This window comes from Rhinopithecus roxellana, chromosome 5, assembly GCF_007565055.1.
Source record: "Rhinopithecus roxellana isolate Shanxi Qingling chromosome 5, ASM756505v1, whole genome shotgun sequence".
In the NCBI taxonomy this organism is placed as follows: Eukaryota; Metazoa; Chordata; class Mammalia; order Primates; family Cercopithecidae; genus Rhinopithecus; species Rhinopithecus roxellana.
The window spans coordinates 37615990-37635605 of record NC_044553.1 but is presented as its reverse complement, the minus strand read 5'-3'; the positions used below and the strand labels follow the sequence as shown (position 1 = coordinate 37635605).

At 39.2% G+C, this 19616-nt stretch overlaps 2 protein-coding genes across 2 annotated transcripts in view; one reads left to right on the top strand and one right to left on the bottom strand.

The window, feature by feature from the left end:
- USP50 (ubiquitin specific peptidase 50) overlaps positions 1-3948 on the top strand; it is a 53837-nt gene extending 49889 nt beyond the window's left edge. The window contains exon 7 of the mRNA XM_010356608.2: positions 3670-3948. Coding sequence (XP_010354910.1) covers positions 3670-3855 — 186 coding nt within the window. The 3' untranslated portion in view covers positions 3856-3948. The remainder of the gene's footprint in view (positions 1-3669) is intronic.
- Positions 3432-19616, bottom strand: part of USP8 (ubiquitin specific peptidase 8) — a 79252-nt gene continuing 63067 nt past the window's right edge. Inside the window, 9 exon segments of the mRNA XM_010356606.2 lie at positions 3432-5612; positions 5785-5917; positions 7303-7445; positions 8428-8664; positions 10062-10272; positions 10839-10924; positions 10926-11052; positions 13514-13776; positions 14123-14203. Coding sequence (XP_010354908.1) covers positions 5427-5612; positions 5785-5917; positions 7303-7445; positions 8428-8664; positions 10062-10272; positions 10839-10924; positions 10926-11052; positions 13514-13776; positions 14123-14203 — 1467 coding nt within the window. The 3' untranslated portion in view covers positions 3432-5426.

Genomic DNA, 19616 nt, shown 5'->3' with positions numbered 1-19616 from the left:
TGTAGGTTGCCTGTTCACTCTGATGGTAGTTTCTTTTGCTGTGCAGAAGCTCTTTAGTTTAATTAGATCCCATTTGTCAATTTTAGCTTTTGCTGCCATTGCTTTTGGTGTTTTAGACGTGAAGTCCTTGCCCGTGCTTATGTCCTGAATGGTATTACCTAGGTTTTCTTCTAGGGTTTTTATGGTTTTAGGTCTAACATTTAAGTCTCTAATCCATCTTGAATTAATTTTCGTATAAGGAGTAAGGAAAGGATCCAGTTTCAGCTTTCTACTTATGGCCAGCCAATTTTCCCAGCACCATTTATTAAATGGGGGTTTAATCTTATTGCCTTCGGACTCTTATGATAAATTGTCTCCTTGCATGTTCTGTTACTTTGAATGGTCATCCCAACTTCATTGGGGTTTCATCTGTGGATATCCTGTTCAGTCTGAGTTAACATGCAACAATCTAGAAATTCTGTTTCCTTCTGGCAATTGCCCTAGAAATACTTTTCATATTAAGTTCACAGGATTCTCAGACCACACAAGTAGTATAAATTTGAATCCCAAACTGGTGAGAAGGTGGGTCTATGGTGACAAATTCCCAGGAATGACTTTTATTCTCTGTACCTTGAGTCCAAGCTAACACAAGTACTAGAGGGTGGATTTTTGTTTTAATCCTTTCATTGAGGGTGAATGTCTTTAAAGGTCCTGGCTTTGTATGTGGATCTCAATCCAACTTCTCACCTTGTAGGGGGCCTAAGACTTTACCTCTAGTGTCCTGGTGTGACCTTTAAAATCCGAGCATACTGGTTACAGAGACCAGGGACTGTCTCTACGCTCAGGCAGTCACAAAGCATAAACCACACACCATACTGTTGTTAAATTTCCTCTTTAGGGCTCCGCCAGGCTGGAGTGCAATGGCACCGTCTCAGCTCACTGCAACCTCCATCTCCCACGTTCAAGCGATTCTCCTGCCTCAGCCTCCCAAATAGCTGGGATTACAGTCACGCGCCACCATGCCCAGCTAATTTTTATATTTTTAGAAGAGATGGGTTTTCACCATGTAGGCCAGGCTAGTCTCAAGACTCCTGACCTCAAGTGATCCGCCTGCCTCAGCCTCCCAAAGTGCTGGGATTACAGGCGTGAGCCACCACGCCCGGTAGAACCTTGATCTTTTAAATGTGGATTTTGGATATTTCTATTACCTGTAAGGAGAGAGGTGGGGAAGATGAAGGTAGAAGGGAATACTGAATAAATAATTCCTGTGTACTAGCTCTCAATACATGAGATGTTTGATAACAGATATACAAAACAAGTCATATTAATAGATGAGAAATTAAAGCTCAGAAAGGTTAAATAATTTCACTAAGGTCACCATGTACTATTACACCCGAATTCACAGTTGAAATTAACTAGACAAATCCATTTTCATTCTGGACATGGTGGTGTATGCCTGTAGTCCCAACTATTTGGGGGGCTGAGGTGAGAGGATTGCTTGTGCCTGGAAATTCATGTACAGCCTGGGCAACATAGCGAGAAACTGTTTCTAAAAATAAATAGGCTGGGTGCAGTGGCTCACGCCTGTAATCCCAGCACTTTGGGAAGTGGAGGCAGGTGGATCACTTGAGGTCAGGAGTTCAAGACCAGCCTGGCAAACATGGCGAAACCCCATCTCTACTAAAAAAACAAAAAATTAGCTGGGTGTGGTGGTGCATGCCTGCAGTCCCAGTTACTTGGGAGGCTGGGGCAGAAGAATAGCTTGAACCCAGGAAGCAGAGGTTGTGGTGAGCTGAGATCATGTCACTGCACTCCAGCCTGGGCAACAGAGTGAGACTCCATCTTAAAAATAAATAACTTTGGGAGGCTGAGGTGGGAGGATCACGAGGTCAGGAGATTGAGACCATCCTGGATAATAACACGGTGAAACCCCATCTCTACTAAAAATACAAAAAGTTAGCCAGGCATGGTGGCACGCATGTGTAGTCCCAGCTACTCGGAAGGCTGAGGCAGGAAAATCGCTTGAACCTGGGAGGCGGAGGTTACAGTGAGCTGAGATTGTGCCACTGCACTCCAGCCTGGGCGAAAGAGAGAGACTCCATCTCAAAAAATAAATTAAAAAAGTTAACAAATAATCAATTTTCTTCCCTCTACACCAGAGGTCAGCAAACTTATTCTGTTAAAGGCCAAAGAGTAAATAGTTTAGGCCTCATAAGCCATATGGTATTGGCTGCAACTATTCAGTTTTACTGTTGTATCATTAAAGCAGCCACTGAAAAGTATAAACAAACGACCATGACTGTGTTCCTGTAAAACTTTAAGGACGTTGATATTTGAATGTCATATAATTTTCACATGTAACAACACTATTATTACTTGGATCTTTTCCCCAACTATATAAAAATATAAAACCCATTGCTAATGCATGGGTCTTGCAAAAACAGCCTGGAGTTGACCTATGGGCCGTGGTTTGCTGACCCCTATCATACACTGTAACACCTCCTTGGAAGTACACCTCTCTAATGCCTTTGTTCCAAACAATACTGGGTTAGGAAAGACATGGAAAAAGGAAAATGAGACACATTATTTTTTGTGCTCTATAGGTGATTGAGGGGTTGCTGCTACATAGCTCCCTCAATTTGTGCCGTAGCAGCATGTAGTTAAGATCCTTATTCTAACATTGAATGTCTCTTCTGTGGCTTATCCTAACCTTAAAATTGTAAGTTCATTTAAGTAAGGGTTTTTTCTTTTCTTTCTTTTTTTTTTTTAAAGGCAGGGTGTCACTCTGTCACCCAGGCTGGAGTGCAGTGGTACAACCACGGCGCATTGCAGCCTCGACCTCCCAGGCTCAAGAGATCCTCCCACCCCAACCTCCCAAGTAGCTGGGACTACAAGTGTACACCACTATGCCTAGCTCATCTTTTTTTCTTTTTTTTGGGGGGGGACGGAGTCTCGCTCTGTTGCCCAGGTTGGAGTGTAGTGGCCGGATCTCAGCTCACTGCAAGCTCCGCCTCCCGGGTTTACGCCATTCTCCTGCCTCAGCCTCCCGAGTAGCTGGGACTACAGGCGCCCGCCACCTACCCGGCTAGTTTTTTGTATTTTTTTTTTAGTAGAGACGGGGTTTCACCGTGTTAGCCAGGATGGTCTCGATCTCCTGACCTCGTGATCCACCCGTCTCGGCCTCCCAAAGTGCTGGGATTACAGGCTTGAGTCACGGCGCTCAGCCTTTTTTTTTTTTTTTTTTTTTAAGATATGGGGGGGGAGGTCTCGCTATGTTGCCCTGGCTGGTCTTGAACTCCTGGACTTAAGCAATCTGCCTGCCTCAGCCTCCCAGAGTGTTGGGATTACAGGTGTGAGCCACTGAATTATCTTATTGTAAAATTTCCTTTAATGCTTAATAGTTGATGTTTAGTAAGTGCTAACTAAATATTCACTGATAAACATTAATCAGATGCTGCCAAATATTGTCTTTATTCACAGATGATAGTCAATGGGCACAACATATAAGCAGTTACAATGAAATGAGAAGCAATATAGCAGTCGGGCTATATGCATGATTTAACGACAAAATTATCACTTTTAATTTAGTATAAGGGACAATTTAAAAAGCATTTCTTGGCCCTATCATTTCTGTTCCAGTAGTTAGTGTTTGTGTGTGAATACTAAGTTTGACATTCCTTTCTCCCATAGAACCACTTTGGTGATTTGGATGGTGGCCACTACACTGCTTTCTGCAAGAATTCATTCACCCAGGCCTGGTATAGCTTTGATGACACACGAGTCAGTGAGATTCCAGATACTTCGGTTCAAAATGCTACGGCATATCTCCTGTTCTATAGCTGCCAGCCCTTTTCCATACCAATACAAAAGCATTAAGAGCCAGAAAAATGGTGTTTCCTGAACACTGCAAAACAAGCAATCAGCATCTGGTGGTGGAATTTTGCTTGGTCATTAAACTCGTAGAACTTACTTGCATTATTAACATTTTTATGCCTTGTGGGCATGTTATACAACCTTTTATCTTAAGATAAGTCTGTCATCCAGAAGATGGGTCCTGGTTCACTTAAAAAGGCAGTGTGAATATAATACAGTGCTAATGGATGGACGCCTTCAAAACACTGCAGATTATATAGTGAGTTCAGGTTTCAAAATTCAGTGTTTATCAGAAAATATCTCTTAATTATATATATATTCAACAAATTATTTTCCAAAGATACTTATGAAGCTAAACAAAAATAATTTTTGTTCAAATGGCTCTGTGAGTTTAAGAATATGATTTGAATATATCTGATACAATAATTTAGCCAAGAAGTGGTCTCTTAGACTAACTGAAAAACATGAAAAGTTGTCAGCTTCACAATTTGAACCCGATCCTTTCATCTTCTCCCTGAGAGCCTGCTAATGGTGGTATCTATCTTTCTGAAGCACTTTTAGAATCTTATTTTTGTATGGAGTGTTTTACTGACTACATAGGTAGGCAACTGAGTCCCTCGGTTAAATAAGTTATAAGCTCCTTTAACCCTCTTAATACATCACTCTGTAAAGATGTCATTTACAATGCAGTTCACTTTGCAATCATGCCTGACTCCCAGCATTTTTACTTTAATATTTAGAATGAATATTCTCAATATATGAGAATACTAGTCTTGAAAGAATGACTCTGGGTGTTGTTACAGAGCACGTGTGTATATAAAATCTATGGTTTTACTGTCCCATATTTGATAATACAATATTAAAGACAGAACACCCACAGGGTTGTAAATTATTTTTCTCATTAAGATTTTAATGTAGCTGTAAATGAAATTTTCATTTTAAAAAAATTAAAGTTTCCATTTTATTTTTTTAGAATAAAGATTTAGTGCACAAATACAGCCCAAAGCCAACAGAAAAATTGCTTTGCCCTGTCATTTCCCTAAGAAAGCACTGAAGTTACTCAAAATAGGCTGAAAGAAAAAAAGCAATCCTCTGAGTTCTAGGTTTCACAAAAGGACGTGTTAAACTATGTACATCGATCTGATGTGCAAGTATGCAATAAATATGTACACATACATTCCTATCTGCTTTACATCATTCTAGAGTATTCATAGTATATCAAGATGGGATTTAGAAATGTGAAAAGGCCGTAACAGTGAAAAGGAAAAAAAAAAAGATACAATGGTTTTTAGACCAGTAGAATAATAATGCTTAGCTAGTTAATTATTTTAACTTTGGAGCAGACTAAAAAAGTTGTTTTGAAATAAATGGTACCTGTAAGTGATGCTTACTGCAATACTTGTTAAATGTTATTTGTCAGCACTGACCGGAATTACATACTGCTAGTAACACAGCTCCCACTGTCCTAGAATTCCTCTAATCGGTCAGCTATAGCTACCATTATCTTGATAAGCATTTCAAGAATTGTGTTGCTGAGCCTTTTAAAAGACAACTAGTTTATAACCTATGTCTCCTTATGTGGCTACATCAGTTACTCGTGGTCCCAGTGAAGTATAAAAGAGGATATAAGCTGCTGAAGATTTCACAGAAGAAACGGAGATATCAGAAACTTCATGATCATCAAACTTAAACCACCGTTGTCTTGCTGCATTTTTACAATAGGCTGTGTAGTGGCCTCCATCCAGTCCGCCGTAGTGATTCTGTGCCAAACAAGATAGAAAAATCAATTCAATTTAAATTGTTTAAAATATGCCAATAGTTTCAAAGCTTTATGTTATTCTTTCTCTTCCATGAGGTAGGAAACCACTTGAAACTTTTTTTTTTTTGAACTTGCTTTGAAACAAAGAGTCTTCAGTTCAAAGAGATACTTACTGAAACAGAAAACAAATTATATTTCTTCAAATTGTTCTTTGGACCAATAACATACTGTGACAAGTCAAGGTTTTCTAACGGGAAGTCCACAGATGTCTGTAATTTTTGTTTCCACCTGCCATCATAGGAAAAACTGCAGAACAAAACATTACAATTACACTGACAGAGGAAGATACCGGGATGAATCCTCATTCATTAACATCCAGATTTTTAGCCACGACCATAAAATCCATTTCAAATACAAAGACTTGGAATTTTAGTAGTAGAGGAACCTGTTAAAGACATCTGGCTTCATTTCCATTTTACAAACAAGAAAACAGGCACAAGGATATTTAATGATGTGCCTAAGGTCAAACAGCAAGAATGATAGAGGTAGGACTATACTCTGGTCCAGTTACAACTGCTACATGAGTCTTCTACGAAGGTAACACCCACATGTTTATAATGCTGATCACCACGAAAGAAAGAATGAGAGCTGCTCTTGAGTCAAGCTTGTACTTCAGAGGAAACTAGAGCCAGGAATTGACAGTAGGGAGACTACTGACTAAAATAATGCCATTCAATCCATTATTCTGGCATATTCTGCTCCTTTAAACATTAAAACAATGATATCTTAGTTGGTGTAATATGGTTATTTCAGAATTTTCTAACTTTTCAACATTAAAAATTGTAACAAATGTGTAATCACTTACAGCATGTTTATACTTCCACAATCCTCAAATAGGACAATGGAAAAAACTAGCTTTTGTTAGAAAAATTTACACAAGAGAAATCTGAACATGTAAATGTTGAAATTAACATAAGGAACTAAGAATCTCAATACAATATAACACATTTTTAACAGAAATGCTTTTTTTGACAAAAATTACAGCTCTCAATAAAGTGCAACTTCCTTTGTTTTTCAAAAAAACTCAAAGTTCTCGAGTTACATGGATTATGTGAAGACCAAAGAATCAGCAAAAGATCTGGTTTGTGTTTTAGAACTCTTGTCATTATTCCTTCTATTATAGGACTAGATCTGTTCCATCAATTGGAAAAATCTGGACAAAATTATCTCTGCACTTAATGGCATCATTAACATATTTTATTGTTAAAATACTTTAAAAATTATAAATTTCATTTAACACATAACTAAGTCTGTTATGCTTTAGTCTGCTGTTTGAATGTTACATTTCATGTGCTAATTTGTGTTTGAATTATACTGTAACTAACATTTTTATACATTTTCACTTGATGCTTTGTAATTTAAAATTATATCTGAAATGCAATAATTTATTTTATAGAAACTGAGTCATAGGGAATTACATGAAATGGTGGTATTGTCATTTTGCTCTGGTACTGACAACACTGAGGTGAACTAACAGTCTCATTTCTGCTTTATTTCCCTAGATCTACTGTAACCAGATAATTGTCCTTTGTTATGTACCCATGGCAGGCAGTACAACAAGTATAAACACACATGACTTAAAATTCCTTCATTTAATTTCACTGAACAGGAAGAAAAACTTTCCCCTTTACCGTTTCAGATGCACTAAAAGTACAGGTGGTAACTTCCAGATTTCTATCTTTTTTAGAGAATCCCGTCGAGCTCTGCAATGACTGCAGTAAAATCTGTTGTTATCTGTGAGTTTTTCTTCTTTGGAAAATAATCTAAGGCAATCCTGGCAGAAAAAAACAAGTAGCAGATACTCGTTAATTCGTTTCTTCAATACTGTAAGAGAGCACCTATTTAGTTAGTCATTCTGCAGGCACCAGTGATTCAACACCAATCTACACAAAAGAGTTCCTGCCTTCCCAAAGCTTGTGATCTGGTGAGGAGCACAGACAAGTGAACAATGACAGCACAGTGTGTGGTGAGTGCTACCTACAGTGTGTTGTGATAGGACCCAGGAAAGCCCCTAACCTGGTCCATCAGGGAAAACCTGTTGGAAGAAATGACATTCTGGAGGTACTTTAAAACTAAAGGTATCAACAAGCTTTTAGATAAGAAACATTGTTGATACATGGAAAACAGGAATTTATTTGATATCCCCATGTAAAGCAAATGCTTATGAAAAGTATGCCTAAGTTAGTCAACAGACAACTCTCCAAATTAACTTTTAAAACTTTTTAAAAACATTAACAATCCTGAAAGAATATTTAATAAAGGTATCTTTAAAAAAGAAATTTCTAATTCTTTCTAATCTACATAGGCCTAATTATAAAACAGAATTTATATTGAGTTTTGCCGATAAAATTTTTTTTTTTTTTAAAGACAGAATCTCGCTGTGTTGCCCAGGCTGGAGTGCAGTGGTGCGATCTTGGCTCACTGCAAGCTCCACTTCCCAGGTTCATGCCATTCTCCTGCCTCGGCCTCCCAAGTAGCTGGGACTACAGGCGCCCACCAACACACCCGACTAATTTTTTGTAGAGACGGGGTTTCACCATGTTAGCCAGGATGATCTTGATCTCCTGACCTCGTGATCCGCCCGCCTTGGCCTCCCAAAGTGCTAGGATTACAGGCGTGAGCAACTGCGCCTGGCCGAGTTTTACTGATAAAATGTTTATAAGGGTAAAGACCAGAAATAAATTGAATAATATACATCTCTATATCCATAAAAACAGCATTTTTATCCAATACATCATTTTCTATCTTAAACTTACCTGTAATGTACATTTACTTGTGGATGCTAGCGGCAGAGACAAATACATGAAGGCCTCAAATGTCCTAGACTTTTTGTGACAGGTGAGGCACTGTACTGTAGATTTGAATTGACCCTGAAAAAGTGCAACAATAATAGACTCATTGAGCTGCTTGTGTTTCTGCCAGGCATGTTCTGCAGCTTTAAAGTCATCAAGATGTTCATTATTTTCTTCTTTATATCTCTTCCGATTATCAGCCTGGAAATAAGATTATTTAAGCTCTGTATTAATATCTCAAAGACAACATTTAAATACAAACACTTTGCAGATTTACAAACACCTGTAGTTCTCATAAAGGAGTTCTGATCTCATTGAGTGTGGCAAAAAATAATTCTAGCCAAGAACACCGAAAAAACCCACTTTATCAGAAGAATGTGACTTGTTGAAATTTCCCAAATTTTTATTTAAAAAGCTAAAAAGGGCCAGATGTGGTTCATGCCTATAATCCCAGCATTCTGGGAGGCCAAGGCAGGAGGACTGTTCAGGGCCAGGAGTTTGAGACCAGCTTGTGCAACACAGTGAGACCCCCATCTCTACTAAAAAAAAGCTAAAAAGTTTAGTTTTGAGAAAAGATATCTCATATATAGCTGGGAACTAGGGCTACAACTAGACGGATATAATTTTGTTGCCCTAGCCTCATTTTTTCTATACACACACACACACACACACACACACACATTTTTGTGTAGGTATATATATATATATCTGTTCAGTGGTTAAGAATGGTGACCCCAAAAGTATGTGAGATAAAAAGTGCTAAAAAGAAGCTGTAGTACAGAAATGGAGGGTGGTCATTGATGTATACATACATGCCTTTATAACTAGTAACATGACTCATTTGGTTACGTGGATTCTTTTTTTTGAGAAGAGTCTCACTCTGTCACCCAGGCTGGAGTGCAGTGGTCACTGCAATCTCGGCTCACTGCAACTTCCGCCTCCCAGGTTCAAGTGATTCTCCTGACTCAGCCTCCTGAATAGAACACAGGCGCATGCCACCATGCCCAGCCAAATTTTGTATTTTTAGTAGAGATGAGGTTTTGCCATGTTGGCCAGGCTGGTCTCAAACTCCTGACCTCAGGTGATCCACCAGCCTTGGCCTCCCAAAGTGCTGGGATTACAGGCATGAGCCACTGTGCCCAGTCGAGTAATTCTTATTTTAGAAGGATGTATAAGAATAAAGGCATGTTCCACTTTCAGCAAGGGACTAGGAAAAAGAAAAGAGTAAGGATACGGACAATAACATATACATATTATATATGTGAAATTATATGAATATACAGTAAAAATGCTGAAACTCATCTTTTATAAGATTATCTGTTTATGATTTTACTTTCACATACATGTGGGTCACAAACTCCACAAACATTTGCAAATTTCTCAGCAATACTGCTTGCTAACTAGTAAATGCCAGCTGTACATGCTTCAAACACTGCACTTACCAGTGTTTCATAATTCTCTCCCACAGCCACTGTTTGAGTGAACAAGCGCTGGGCTATCACCAACTAGAATTTTAAATTGCTATTAAATAATAAAAATACAGCACTACTGAGCAACCCTAAAGAGTCTCTGCAACTTAGAAAAATCAAATTTCTTACTTTATTTAGATCTTCATGGAGACCATCCATTAGGAACAGAAGCAATTCTTGTGAATCTTGCTGACTGTATCCTGCAAACTGGTCATTGATCTTCCCAATGGTGATTTTAAAGTCTTTTGGACTGATATATCTATACTGTCCTGTCCACAGGGCTTTCATGATTATACCAAATTCTTCTGCCACTTCACCTTTATGCCCCAACAAATTTGACCTGTGCAAATAAAAGTTACAAAAGACAATAGGAAGTTTAAAAGTTCAGCAAGGTACAGTGGATTCTTGATGTCAACATGAAATTATTCACATACTGTAGCCCTATACCAAAATGCTTGCTTATTCACAGGTTTACCACCAGATTCACTTCAAAGATTCCAAAATTCAGGTGTTGCCAATGTGACAGGATGAAGAGATGGGGCCTTTACAGAGGTGCTAAGGCCATGAGGGCTCCCCTCCCTGGAGAACAGGATTAGGTGCCAGTTATTAAGGAGCTTGACAGGAGGAGGTTGTCCTCTCGCCCTTCCACCTTCTACCATGTGAGGATGCAGCAAAAAAGCTCACCAGATGCTGGCACCTAGATGATGGCCTTCCCAGTCAAGAACTAAGAGAAAATAAATTTCTGTACTTTACAAATTACCTAGTCTCAGGTGTTTTGTTATAGCAGCAGAAAACTAATGGACTAAGACAGTAAATATAGTTAGATCATCCTTTTAGCATTCTAATACTTTAGAATTATAAAGCATTATTTAGGATTACAATGCAAAAAGTATGACATTTATTTACCTGTTAATATCATCCTGATAACAGTTTCGGTTGAAATAATCAGCCAAATGTGGAGCATTACATAGGCACTGCAATATTGAGTTCATAGTAACAAGTATTTCCTAAATTACGAAGTCCAGTAAGAGCTGGTCCAGAACCTCCAAAAACAGGATTGAGGTTCCGAATCTGAGAAGCAGAAAGCCTTGAGATCTCAGCTTTAGGATAACATGTTGGCCTGAGGAAGAAAAAAAGGATACAAGATGTCTTAAAATGCTGAGTATATGAAATTAGGGTTCTATACTATAAATGGCGGCCAACTGTAGCACCTGTACCACAGGCATCTTGTAAACAGTTGATATGTTAACTCATAAGATGCTGGGCCTTCCAAGACATTTGATATTTAGGTTAACATTAGTCATATGACTAAGGTCTCCCCATGAAACACATACCTTCAACCTCTGAATGTGGATCATGGTTCTTAGAGACACCATGAGATAGATTATCTCGCTTCTCATGAACTAGGAGCTCTAGTAGAGAAGGCTCTTTTAAACTCCTTTAAATGATCCTTGGAAGTTTGGCATTATCAAATGTTTGAACTCACCCAGAATGCCAAACAAGGAAAAATTAAAAAAAAAAAACAACAACAAAAAACCGTGGCCAGGTGTGGTGGCTCATGCTTGTAATCCCAGCACTTTGGGAGGCCGAGGTGAGCGGATCACCTGAGGTTGGGCATTCGAGACCACCCTGACCAACATGGAGAAACCCCATCTCTGCTAAAAATACAAAATTAGCCGGGTGTTGTGGCACATGCCTGTAATCCCAGCTACTCGGAAGCCTGAGGCAGGAGAATGGCTTGAACCTGGGAGGCGGAGCTTGTGGTGAGCTGGAGCTAGTGCCATCGCACTCCAGCCTGGGCAACAAGAGTGAAACTCTCTCTCAAAAAATAAATAAATAAAAAAAATACCGTGGAGTAGATATCAAGGGAAGCAGAGGTTATTTGGATACTATTACTTAAATTTTAGAGTGTTGACTATCCACGGACAGCTAGTCAAAAAATACAGTTCCAGCTGGGCGTGACGGCTCACATCTATAATCCCACCACTTTTGGGAGGCCGAGGAGGGCAGATCACCTGAGGTCAGGAGTTTGAGACCAGCCTGGCCAACATGGTGAAACCCTGTCTCTACTAAAAATACAAAAAGTAGCTGGGCATGGTGGTGGATGCCTGTAGTCCCAGCTACTCAGGAGGCTGAGGCAGGAGAATCGCTTGAGGAGGCAGAGGTTGCAGTGAACTGAGATCATGCCACTGTACTTTAGCCTGGGTGACAGGGTGAGATTCCGTCTCAAAAAAAAAAAAAAAAAATTCCTTAGTTGCACTAATCACGTTTCAAAGTAGCCACAAACCATAGTGGACAGTACAGACAGAACATTTCTATCACCACAGAAAGATCTGCTGGACAGTGCTGGGGCAGAGAATGCCCTCTAGACCTCTGTAATAGGTGTTTTTTATTTATATGTGGAACTACTAGAACTGCTGAAGCATAAGGAAAATCTTAACTGATAGGTCTTTTTCTTTTTTAATCAATCCTTAATGTTCTTCCACCCCTAAAAGTAATACTGAGGACAGATTAAACTATATTTCAATCAGCTCTTCTTTACATGCACTCAGGTGCATGTACTCGTGTGCTTTTTCTGTTCAATATACATAAATACATGAACAGCAAACGATAGTCCTTAAAACACTATCAAATTAACACACTTTACTAAGAATGATGATTCAAGAAGAAATTAAATCTCACTAATTATTATAATGAACCCTAAAATCTATAACAAGATTAACAGAATTTTTAAAAGTTCCTTCGAATACCTAGCAGGGTAAGTTCTCAGGAGGAAAAAATTTCAACTTTCTTAGGATGTGTTACTAAGGAGGCTTAAAAGACAGCCTAATTAAAATTCCTTCGCAAATACAAATGTATAATAAATGGGGGAAAAACCCATTTATTTATACTTCCACCTATTTCCCCCCTCCTCCCAAGAAAGTAAAGATTAGAAGTGGTACACAGACTTTAAAATCATCTCCTCATAGCCCTATCAGTCATAAGCTAAGAGGATTCCAAAAGGGACAAAGCCAGAAGTATAGCTAAATAAAACACTATTTTGGGAAACTTAACCTACTGGTCACTATTTGTAAACAGAATAGCAAAAATACAATGAAGGAAAAAGGAACAGAATAAGGATTAGAGGCTGATATACTAAAGTGCTTGTTATTTTAATACTGTAGGAAAACTTCACTCACATTATTGGCTAAGGGAAAAAAAAGTTTGGAACTTGAGTGCTACAACAAGGCAAGCTCAATAAACCTGAAAATTATGGTCCTCAAAGGGAGATTCAGGGACCACAGGAGGTCTATGAAAAATGTGAAGGTACTCTGGCATGAGGCTGTAAAACATAACAATGATTTTATATCTACATTAACACTTAAAATAATCCTCTCTGGTATGATATTAACTGAGCACTTGGGAGAAAAACCAACAACATTTTCTCTATTCATTTGTTTTATTCTGTGGTAAATAATAATGGCTGGTATAGCCATGCACAGAAATTTCCAACTCCCTGACACTAACATGCTGATAGATTCAGAGTAGAAATTTTGAAATACAGCACATTATTTTAGTTCTAGGAATTAAGATACACATACTTGTTTTCCCGATTAACCGTTGGAGTTACTGTTGGCTTCCTCTTCTCTTCCTCCTGAATAGCCTGGGTTATATCTGGGGAGGAGTAGGAGCGCTTCAGTTTGGAAGGTTCCCTATCCCGCTCAGCAGGAATCTGTGGCTTGGCTTTATGAGTTGGAGGGGTGGAAGGAGGTGCAGATGAAGGAGCCATTTCCGGTGGGTACATATGAACAGTGTTGGTGGGTGAATGATAATAACGAAAGGTTCCAGTGATTGGGTCAAGAAACTTAGATGGAAAAGAAAAAACAGAAACAGGTCAAAAAACAAAAATAAGCATTATATAAACAAATTACTCCAAAGTATTCTGCTAAATTTACTTCTGGATTAAAATAATTTGAATAAAATGGTGATAAACTTCAAAATAAATTAAGGTTTTAAAGTAATACACCATTTCTAAATGATAAATGCCAGAATGCTCATATATTGTAGCCAGCATCTCAGGTTGGGTATTGAGAAATCTCATAATGGAGAAATGGAATTGACTCTGCATTACAGAAGATGTAAAATAAACAAATTTTAAAAACATTTTTTAGGAACGCAGTGACTATTTCATTGCTAATTCTGACTTTTACCTTGGCCCAGCCTGAAGGCAGTCCTGGTACGATCCTTCCCATTTCTTCACTTCGTGCTCTTGTCAAAGGTTCTCGTTGAGCCTAATTTAAAAAAAAAAAAAAAATCTGATTTTTCAATTAAATTTTGTCATATAAAAACTTCAGCTACTTGTACCAAAGAATCGAAAAACCTTGCCTTGGCTGCCCTTCATATTTTAAAAGACAGATTGAGAGATGAAAAAAATTTATCTTTTTCTCAAAGTCCAAACATGACTCTACCAAGGTGTAGAGGAGTATGTCTTAAGCCTGTAATGAGAGCAGGTGGCGAGGTGGAGGTAGATGGCCTTCTGTGGTAGTTCATGGGGAGGAAGACAGTAGATCCAAGCAAATAAGAAAGGCTACTTTTTTTTTTTTTAATTTTGCATCTCAAGGTAGTCAAAATTTTTTTTATTTTTCCACAGTAAACGATTACATAAAATATAAACCTAATGTATTCTTCAGGACTGAGTGTGCCCTTTCTCTGTATGCTAAGAGGTGTAAGTAGAGAATAGATGATATAGCATCCTAGCAAATGAATATTCACAAGAAAGGCTACAAAATTTTATCATGGCTTATTCTAAATCTACCTAAAGTCATCTTGCTCTGCTAACATTTCTTCTTCTATATTCATTCATTCCACAAAATACTGATGAAATGTTATATAAGTAAAAACAAACCAATATATTGAGCCATCAACCTCAATATAATTGAATGATACTTCCACTTCCTTTAAAAAATTATTAATAGAAAACAAAAACACCTGATGAACCACCCATTTCTATTTTTATATTCTTCATGTCTTAAAATATATACATTCTAGCCAGACAGGGTGGCTCATACCTGGAATCCAGCACTTTGGGAGGCCAAGGCAGGAGGATCTCTTGAGCCCAGGAGTTTTGAGATCAGCCTGGGTAACATAGAGAGAACCCGTCTCTACAAAAAAATTTTGAAACATTAGACAGGTTTGGCCAGGCACAGTGGCTCACGCCTGTAATCCCAGCGCTTTGGGAGGCCAAGGCAGGGTGGATCACCTGAGGTCAGGAGTTCGAGACCAGCTTGGCCAACAAGAGAGTAGAAACCCCATCTCTACTAAAAAAAAAACCCAAAATTAGCCAGGCATGGTGGTATGTACCTGTAATTCCAGATACTAGGGAGACTGAGGCAGGAGAATTGCTTGAACGTGGGAGGCGGAGGTTGCACTGAGCCGAGTGTGCCACTACACTCCCGCCTGGGTGGCAGAGCAAGACTCCGTCACCAAAAAAAAAAAAAAAAAAAAAAAAAAAAAAAGCCAGGCTTAGTGGCATGCACCTGTGGTCCTAGCTACTCAGGAAGCCAAGGTGGGAGGATCGCTTGAGCCCAAGCGGTCAAAGCTTGAGCCCAGGTGCTTAGGTGAGGTATGATCATGCTACTGTACTCCTGCCTGTGACAAATTCTGTTGAATACAAACATGTAATAAATAGAATCTGTGTGCTGGAAAAAAATTCTGTCAAAATGAAGGCAAATTGCACAACTAAATATCCACATACAAAAAGATGGATTTAGATCCTTACCACACTGTATATAAAAATTAACTTGAAATGGATTATAGATCTAAGGACTAAAACTAAAACCTTAAGAAGAAAACAGGAGAAAATATTCATTACCTTATGACTTTGGGTCAGACAAAATGTTCCTTTGATACAATACCAAGAGTACGATTCACATGAGAAAAATATGACAGAATGGACTTCCACAAAAACTTTCGTGCTTCAAGAAACTCCATCAAGAAAATGAAAAGGTAAGCCACATATTGGGAGAAAATGTTTGCAAATATCATTTATTTAAAAAATTTTCAGAGATGGGGTTTCACTACATTGCCGAGGCTGTTCTTGAACCCTTGGCATAAATGATTCTCTTACCTCACTCTCGCAAGTAGCTGGGTCTGCAGATGTGTGCCACTACACCTAGGCTTATACTGATTATGACCTTCTGGATTTCAGAAACACTGCCATCAAGCATTTAGCACAGTCCTAGAGACACAGCAGTTGCTCAGCAAATACAGTAAGTTTTAGCAATGATTAAATCTTGAGAAGGCTGAGCCTTCTTAACACCTGAGAATTACTTTAAAATGTTATTTAATCAATACTTAGTTGTCTGTGGCATTTTACACAGAATGAGTGTAGAGTGGATTATACAGTACGAGATTTAAGACAGCCAGAAGATATATTGAGTACCCTTGCTTCCTGAAGGGCAGAGATGGGGCAAGATGGTGGGTGGTCAACAAAGACAACTTTTGCTTTCCTTTCAATGTTGCCAAAGATCTGGGCTGTAGCTGGTGTGAAGCCCTGCTTAAAATGTCAGGACCAGTGGGAGTTAACTGTAAACCTCAATTTTCACTTTCTATTTTTTAGTCTTCACTTTGTGCTTCCGGTCATCTAATCCCTACTTTCTCTTTAAAAGGAACAGAAGGATGTCAGAAGAAGAGAAGGCATATATATGTGTGTGTGTGTGTGTTGTGTATGTCTTCATTTTCTCTTATTGTTAACTCATTTTCAGCTCCTTTGAGTTTCACTTTTGGAGCACTGCTGTTTGACTAAGGCTTAAGTTCTTAATCTTTGTCAGGCTTACGCATCTTAAGAAATTTTATTTTTGGTTCTTAGAAGAATTTTAATAAAATGTGTGTTCTTTTTATTTTTTATTTTTTAATAGGTTATTGGGGTACAGGTGATATTCGGTTACATTAGTAAGTTCTTTTTTATTTTTTTTCCAGAACGAGTCTCACTCTGTCACCCAGGCTGGAGTGCAGTGGCCTGATCTCGGCTCACTGCAACCTCCGTCTCCTGGGTTCAAGTGGTTCTCCTGCCTCAGCCTCCCAAGTAGCTGGGACTACAGGCGCCTGCCACCATGCCTGGCTACTTTTTGTTGAGACAGGGTTTCATCATATTGGCCATGCTGGTCTCAAACTCCTGACCTCAAATGATCCTCCCACCTCGGCCTCCCAAAGTGTTGGGATTACAGGCATGAGCCACCGTGCCCAGCCAACAGTAAGCTCTTTAGTGGTGATTTGTGAGATTTCAGTGTACCCATCACCTGAGCAGTATACAATGTACCCTATTTGTAGTCTTTTATCCCTTGCCCCCAAGTCCCCAAAGTCCATTGTATCATTCTTACATAACATGTTTTTAATGGGTTATGTGTTATATTTAGTTAATCTTAGATCTAAACAAATAGATTCTATAAATTATTTGACTTCTGTAGTTAATGAACTTTTTTTTGTATATCAATGTGTTTGTTGTTGCTGTGGCCCTTTAACTATTGCAGTCAAAAATAAGAAAATTGTGAATTCTGTCAGTCATTCTAGTCTTAATATATTTTATATCATTTTTCCCCCTTTTGTTTGAGATAGGCTCTCACCCTTGTTGCCCTGGTTGGAATGCAGTAGCATGATCACGGTTCACTGTATCCTTGACCTCCCCAGGATCAGGTGATCCTCCCACCTCAGCCTCTCAACTAGCTGGGACTACAGGCAGGCGCCACCAAACCTGGCTACTTTTTTATATTTTTTTCTAGAGACAGGGTTTTGCCATGTTGCCCAAGCTGGTCTTGAACTCCTGGGCTCAAGCGATCCACCTGCCTCAGCCCCTCAAAGTGCTGGAATTACAGGCATGAGCAACCATACCCTCACGCCCCCTGGCCCTTTTTTTCCCCTTTCTGTGGAGAAAAGGGGTCTTGCTATGTTGCCAAGGCTGGTCTCAGATTTTTTTAATGGCAAAGTACAGCAGAATGACTTAACAAAAATTTAACATGTTAAATTCACACAGATTTAGATCGGATATGGAGTCGGTCCTCTGTATTCGTCGGTTCTGCATCTGTGAATTCAACCATCCACAGATTGAAAATACTTGAAAAAAAAATTCTGGGTGTACTGAATGTGTGCAGGCTTTTATTATTCCCTAAAAAATACAGTATAAGATCTATTTTCATAGCATTTACACTGTTAGGTATGTAATCTAGAGATGATTTAAAGTATATAGGAGGATGTGTATAGATTATATGCAAACACTATACCACTTTATGTAGGGGACTTGAGCATCCTCAGATTTTGGTATGAGAGGGAGGTCATGGAACCAGTCATCTACAGATACCAAGGGAAGACTGTATATATATCCCAGAGAAGACAGATCTATGGAGACAGAGAGTAGACTCAGGGTTGCCTGGGCTTTAGGGTAGACTAAATTGGGCATGGGGTCTCTTTGGTGTGACGGCAATGTTCTAAAATTGGATTGTATTAATGGTTTCACAACACTAAATTACTAAAAAAAAAAAAAAAAAAAAAAAATCACTGAACTGTATGTTAAAAATAGGTGAATTTTGGCCAGGCGCAGCGGCTCAAGCCTGTAATCCCAGCACTTTGGGAGGCCGAGACGGGCGGATCACGAGGTCAGGAGATCGAGACCATCCTGGCTAACACGGTGAAACTCCGTCTCTACTAAAAAATACAAAAAACTAGCCGGGCGAGGTGGCGGGCGCCTGTAGTCCCAGCTACTGGGGAGGCTGAGGCAGGAGAATGGCGGGAACCCAGGAGGCGGAGCTTGCAGTGAGCTGAGATCCGGCCACTGCACTCCAGCCTGGGCGACAGAGCGAGACTCCGTTTCAATAAATACATAAATAAATAAAAATAAAAATAGGTGAATTTTATGGTATGCAAATTGTATCTCAAGATCTGAAGGAAAAACAAAGTCAAAGATGTCTTCTTTTTTTTTCTTTAGATGGAGTCTCGCTCTGTTGCCCAGGCTGGAGCGCAGTGGCACGATCTTGGCTCACTGCAAGCTCCACCTCCCTGGTTCATCCATTCTCCTGCCTCAGCCTCCCAAGTAGCTGGGACTACAGACGACTGCCACCAAAACTGGTTACTTTTTTTTTTTTTGTATTTTTAGTAGAGATGGGGTTTCACCCTGTTAGCCAAGATGGTCTCAATCTCCTGACCTCGTGATCTGCCCGCCTCAGCCTCCCATAGTGCTAGGATTACAAGTGTGAGCCACCGTGCCCGGCAAAGATGTCTTATACAAAGCCTATGTGTTTTAAAAAATGTGATGAAATACACATAACATTTACCATCTTAACCATTTTAAGGTGCACTGGTTAGTGACATTAAGTATATTGCTGTGCCAACAATCTCCAGAACTCTTTTCATCTTGTAAAACTGAAACTCTGTACCTACTGAACAATAACTCCCCATTTCCTCTTTCTCCGGCTCTGACAACGACCATTCTACTTTCGGTCTCTATAAATTTGCCTACTTTACAAACCTCACAGAAATGGAATCACTCAGTATTTATCCTGCAACTGGCTTATTTCACTTAGCAAATGACTTCAAGATTCATCCATGCTGTAACGTGTCAGAATTTCCTTCCTTTTTAAGGCTGAATAATATTCCGTTACATGTACATATCCCATTTGTTTATGCATTCACCTGCTGATGGACATCTGGGTTGCT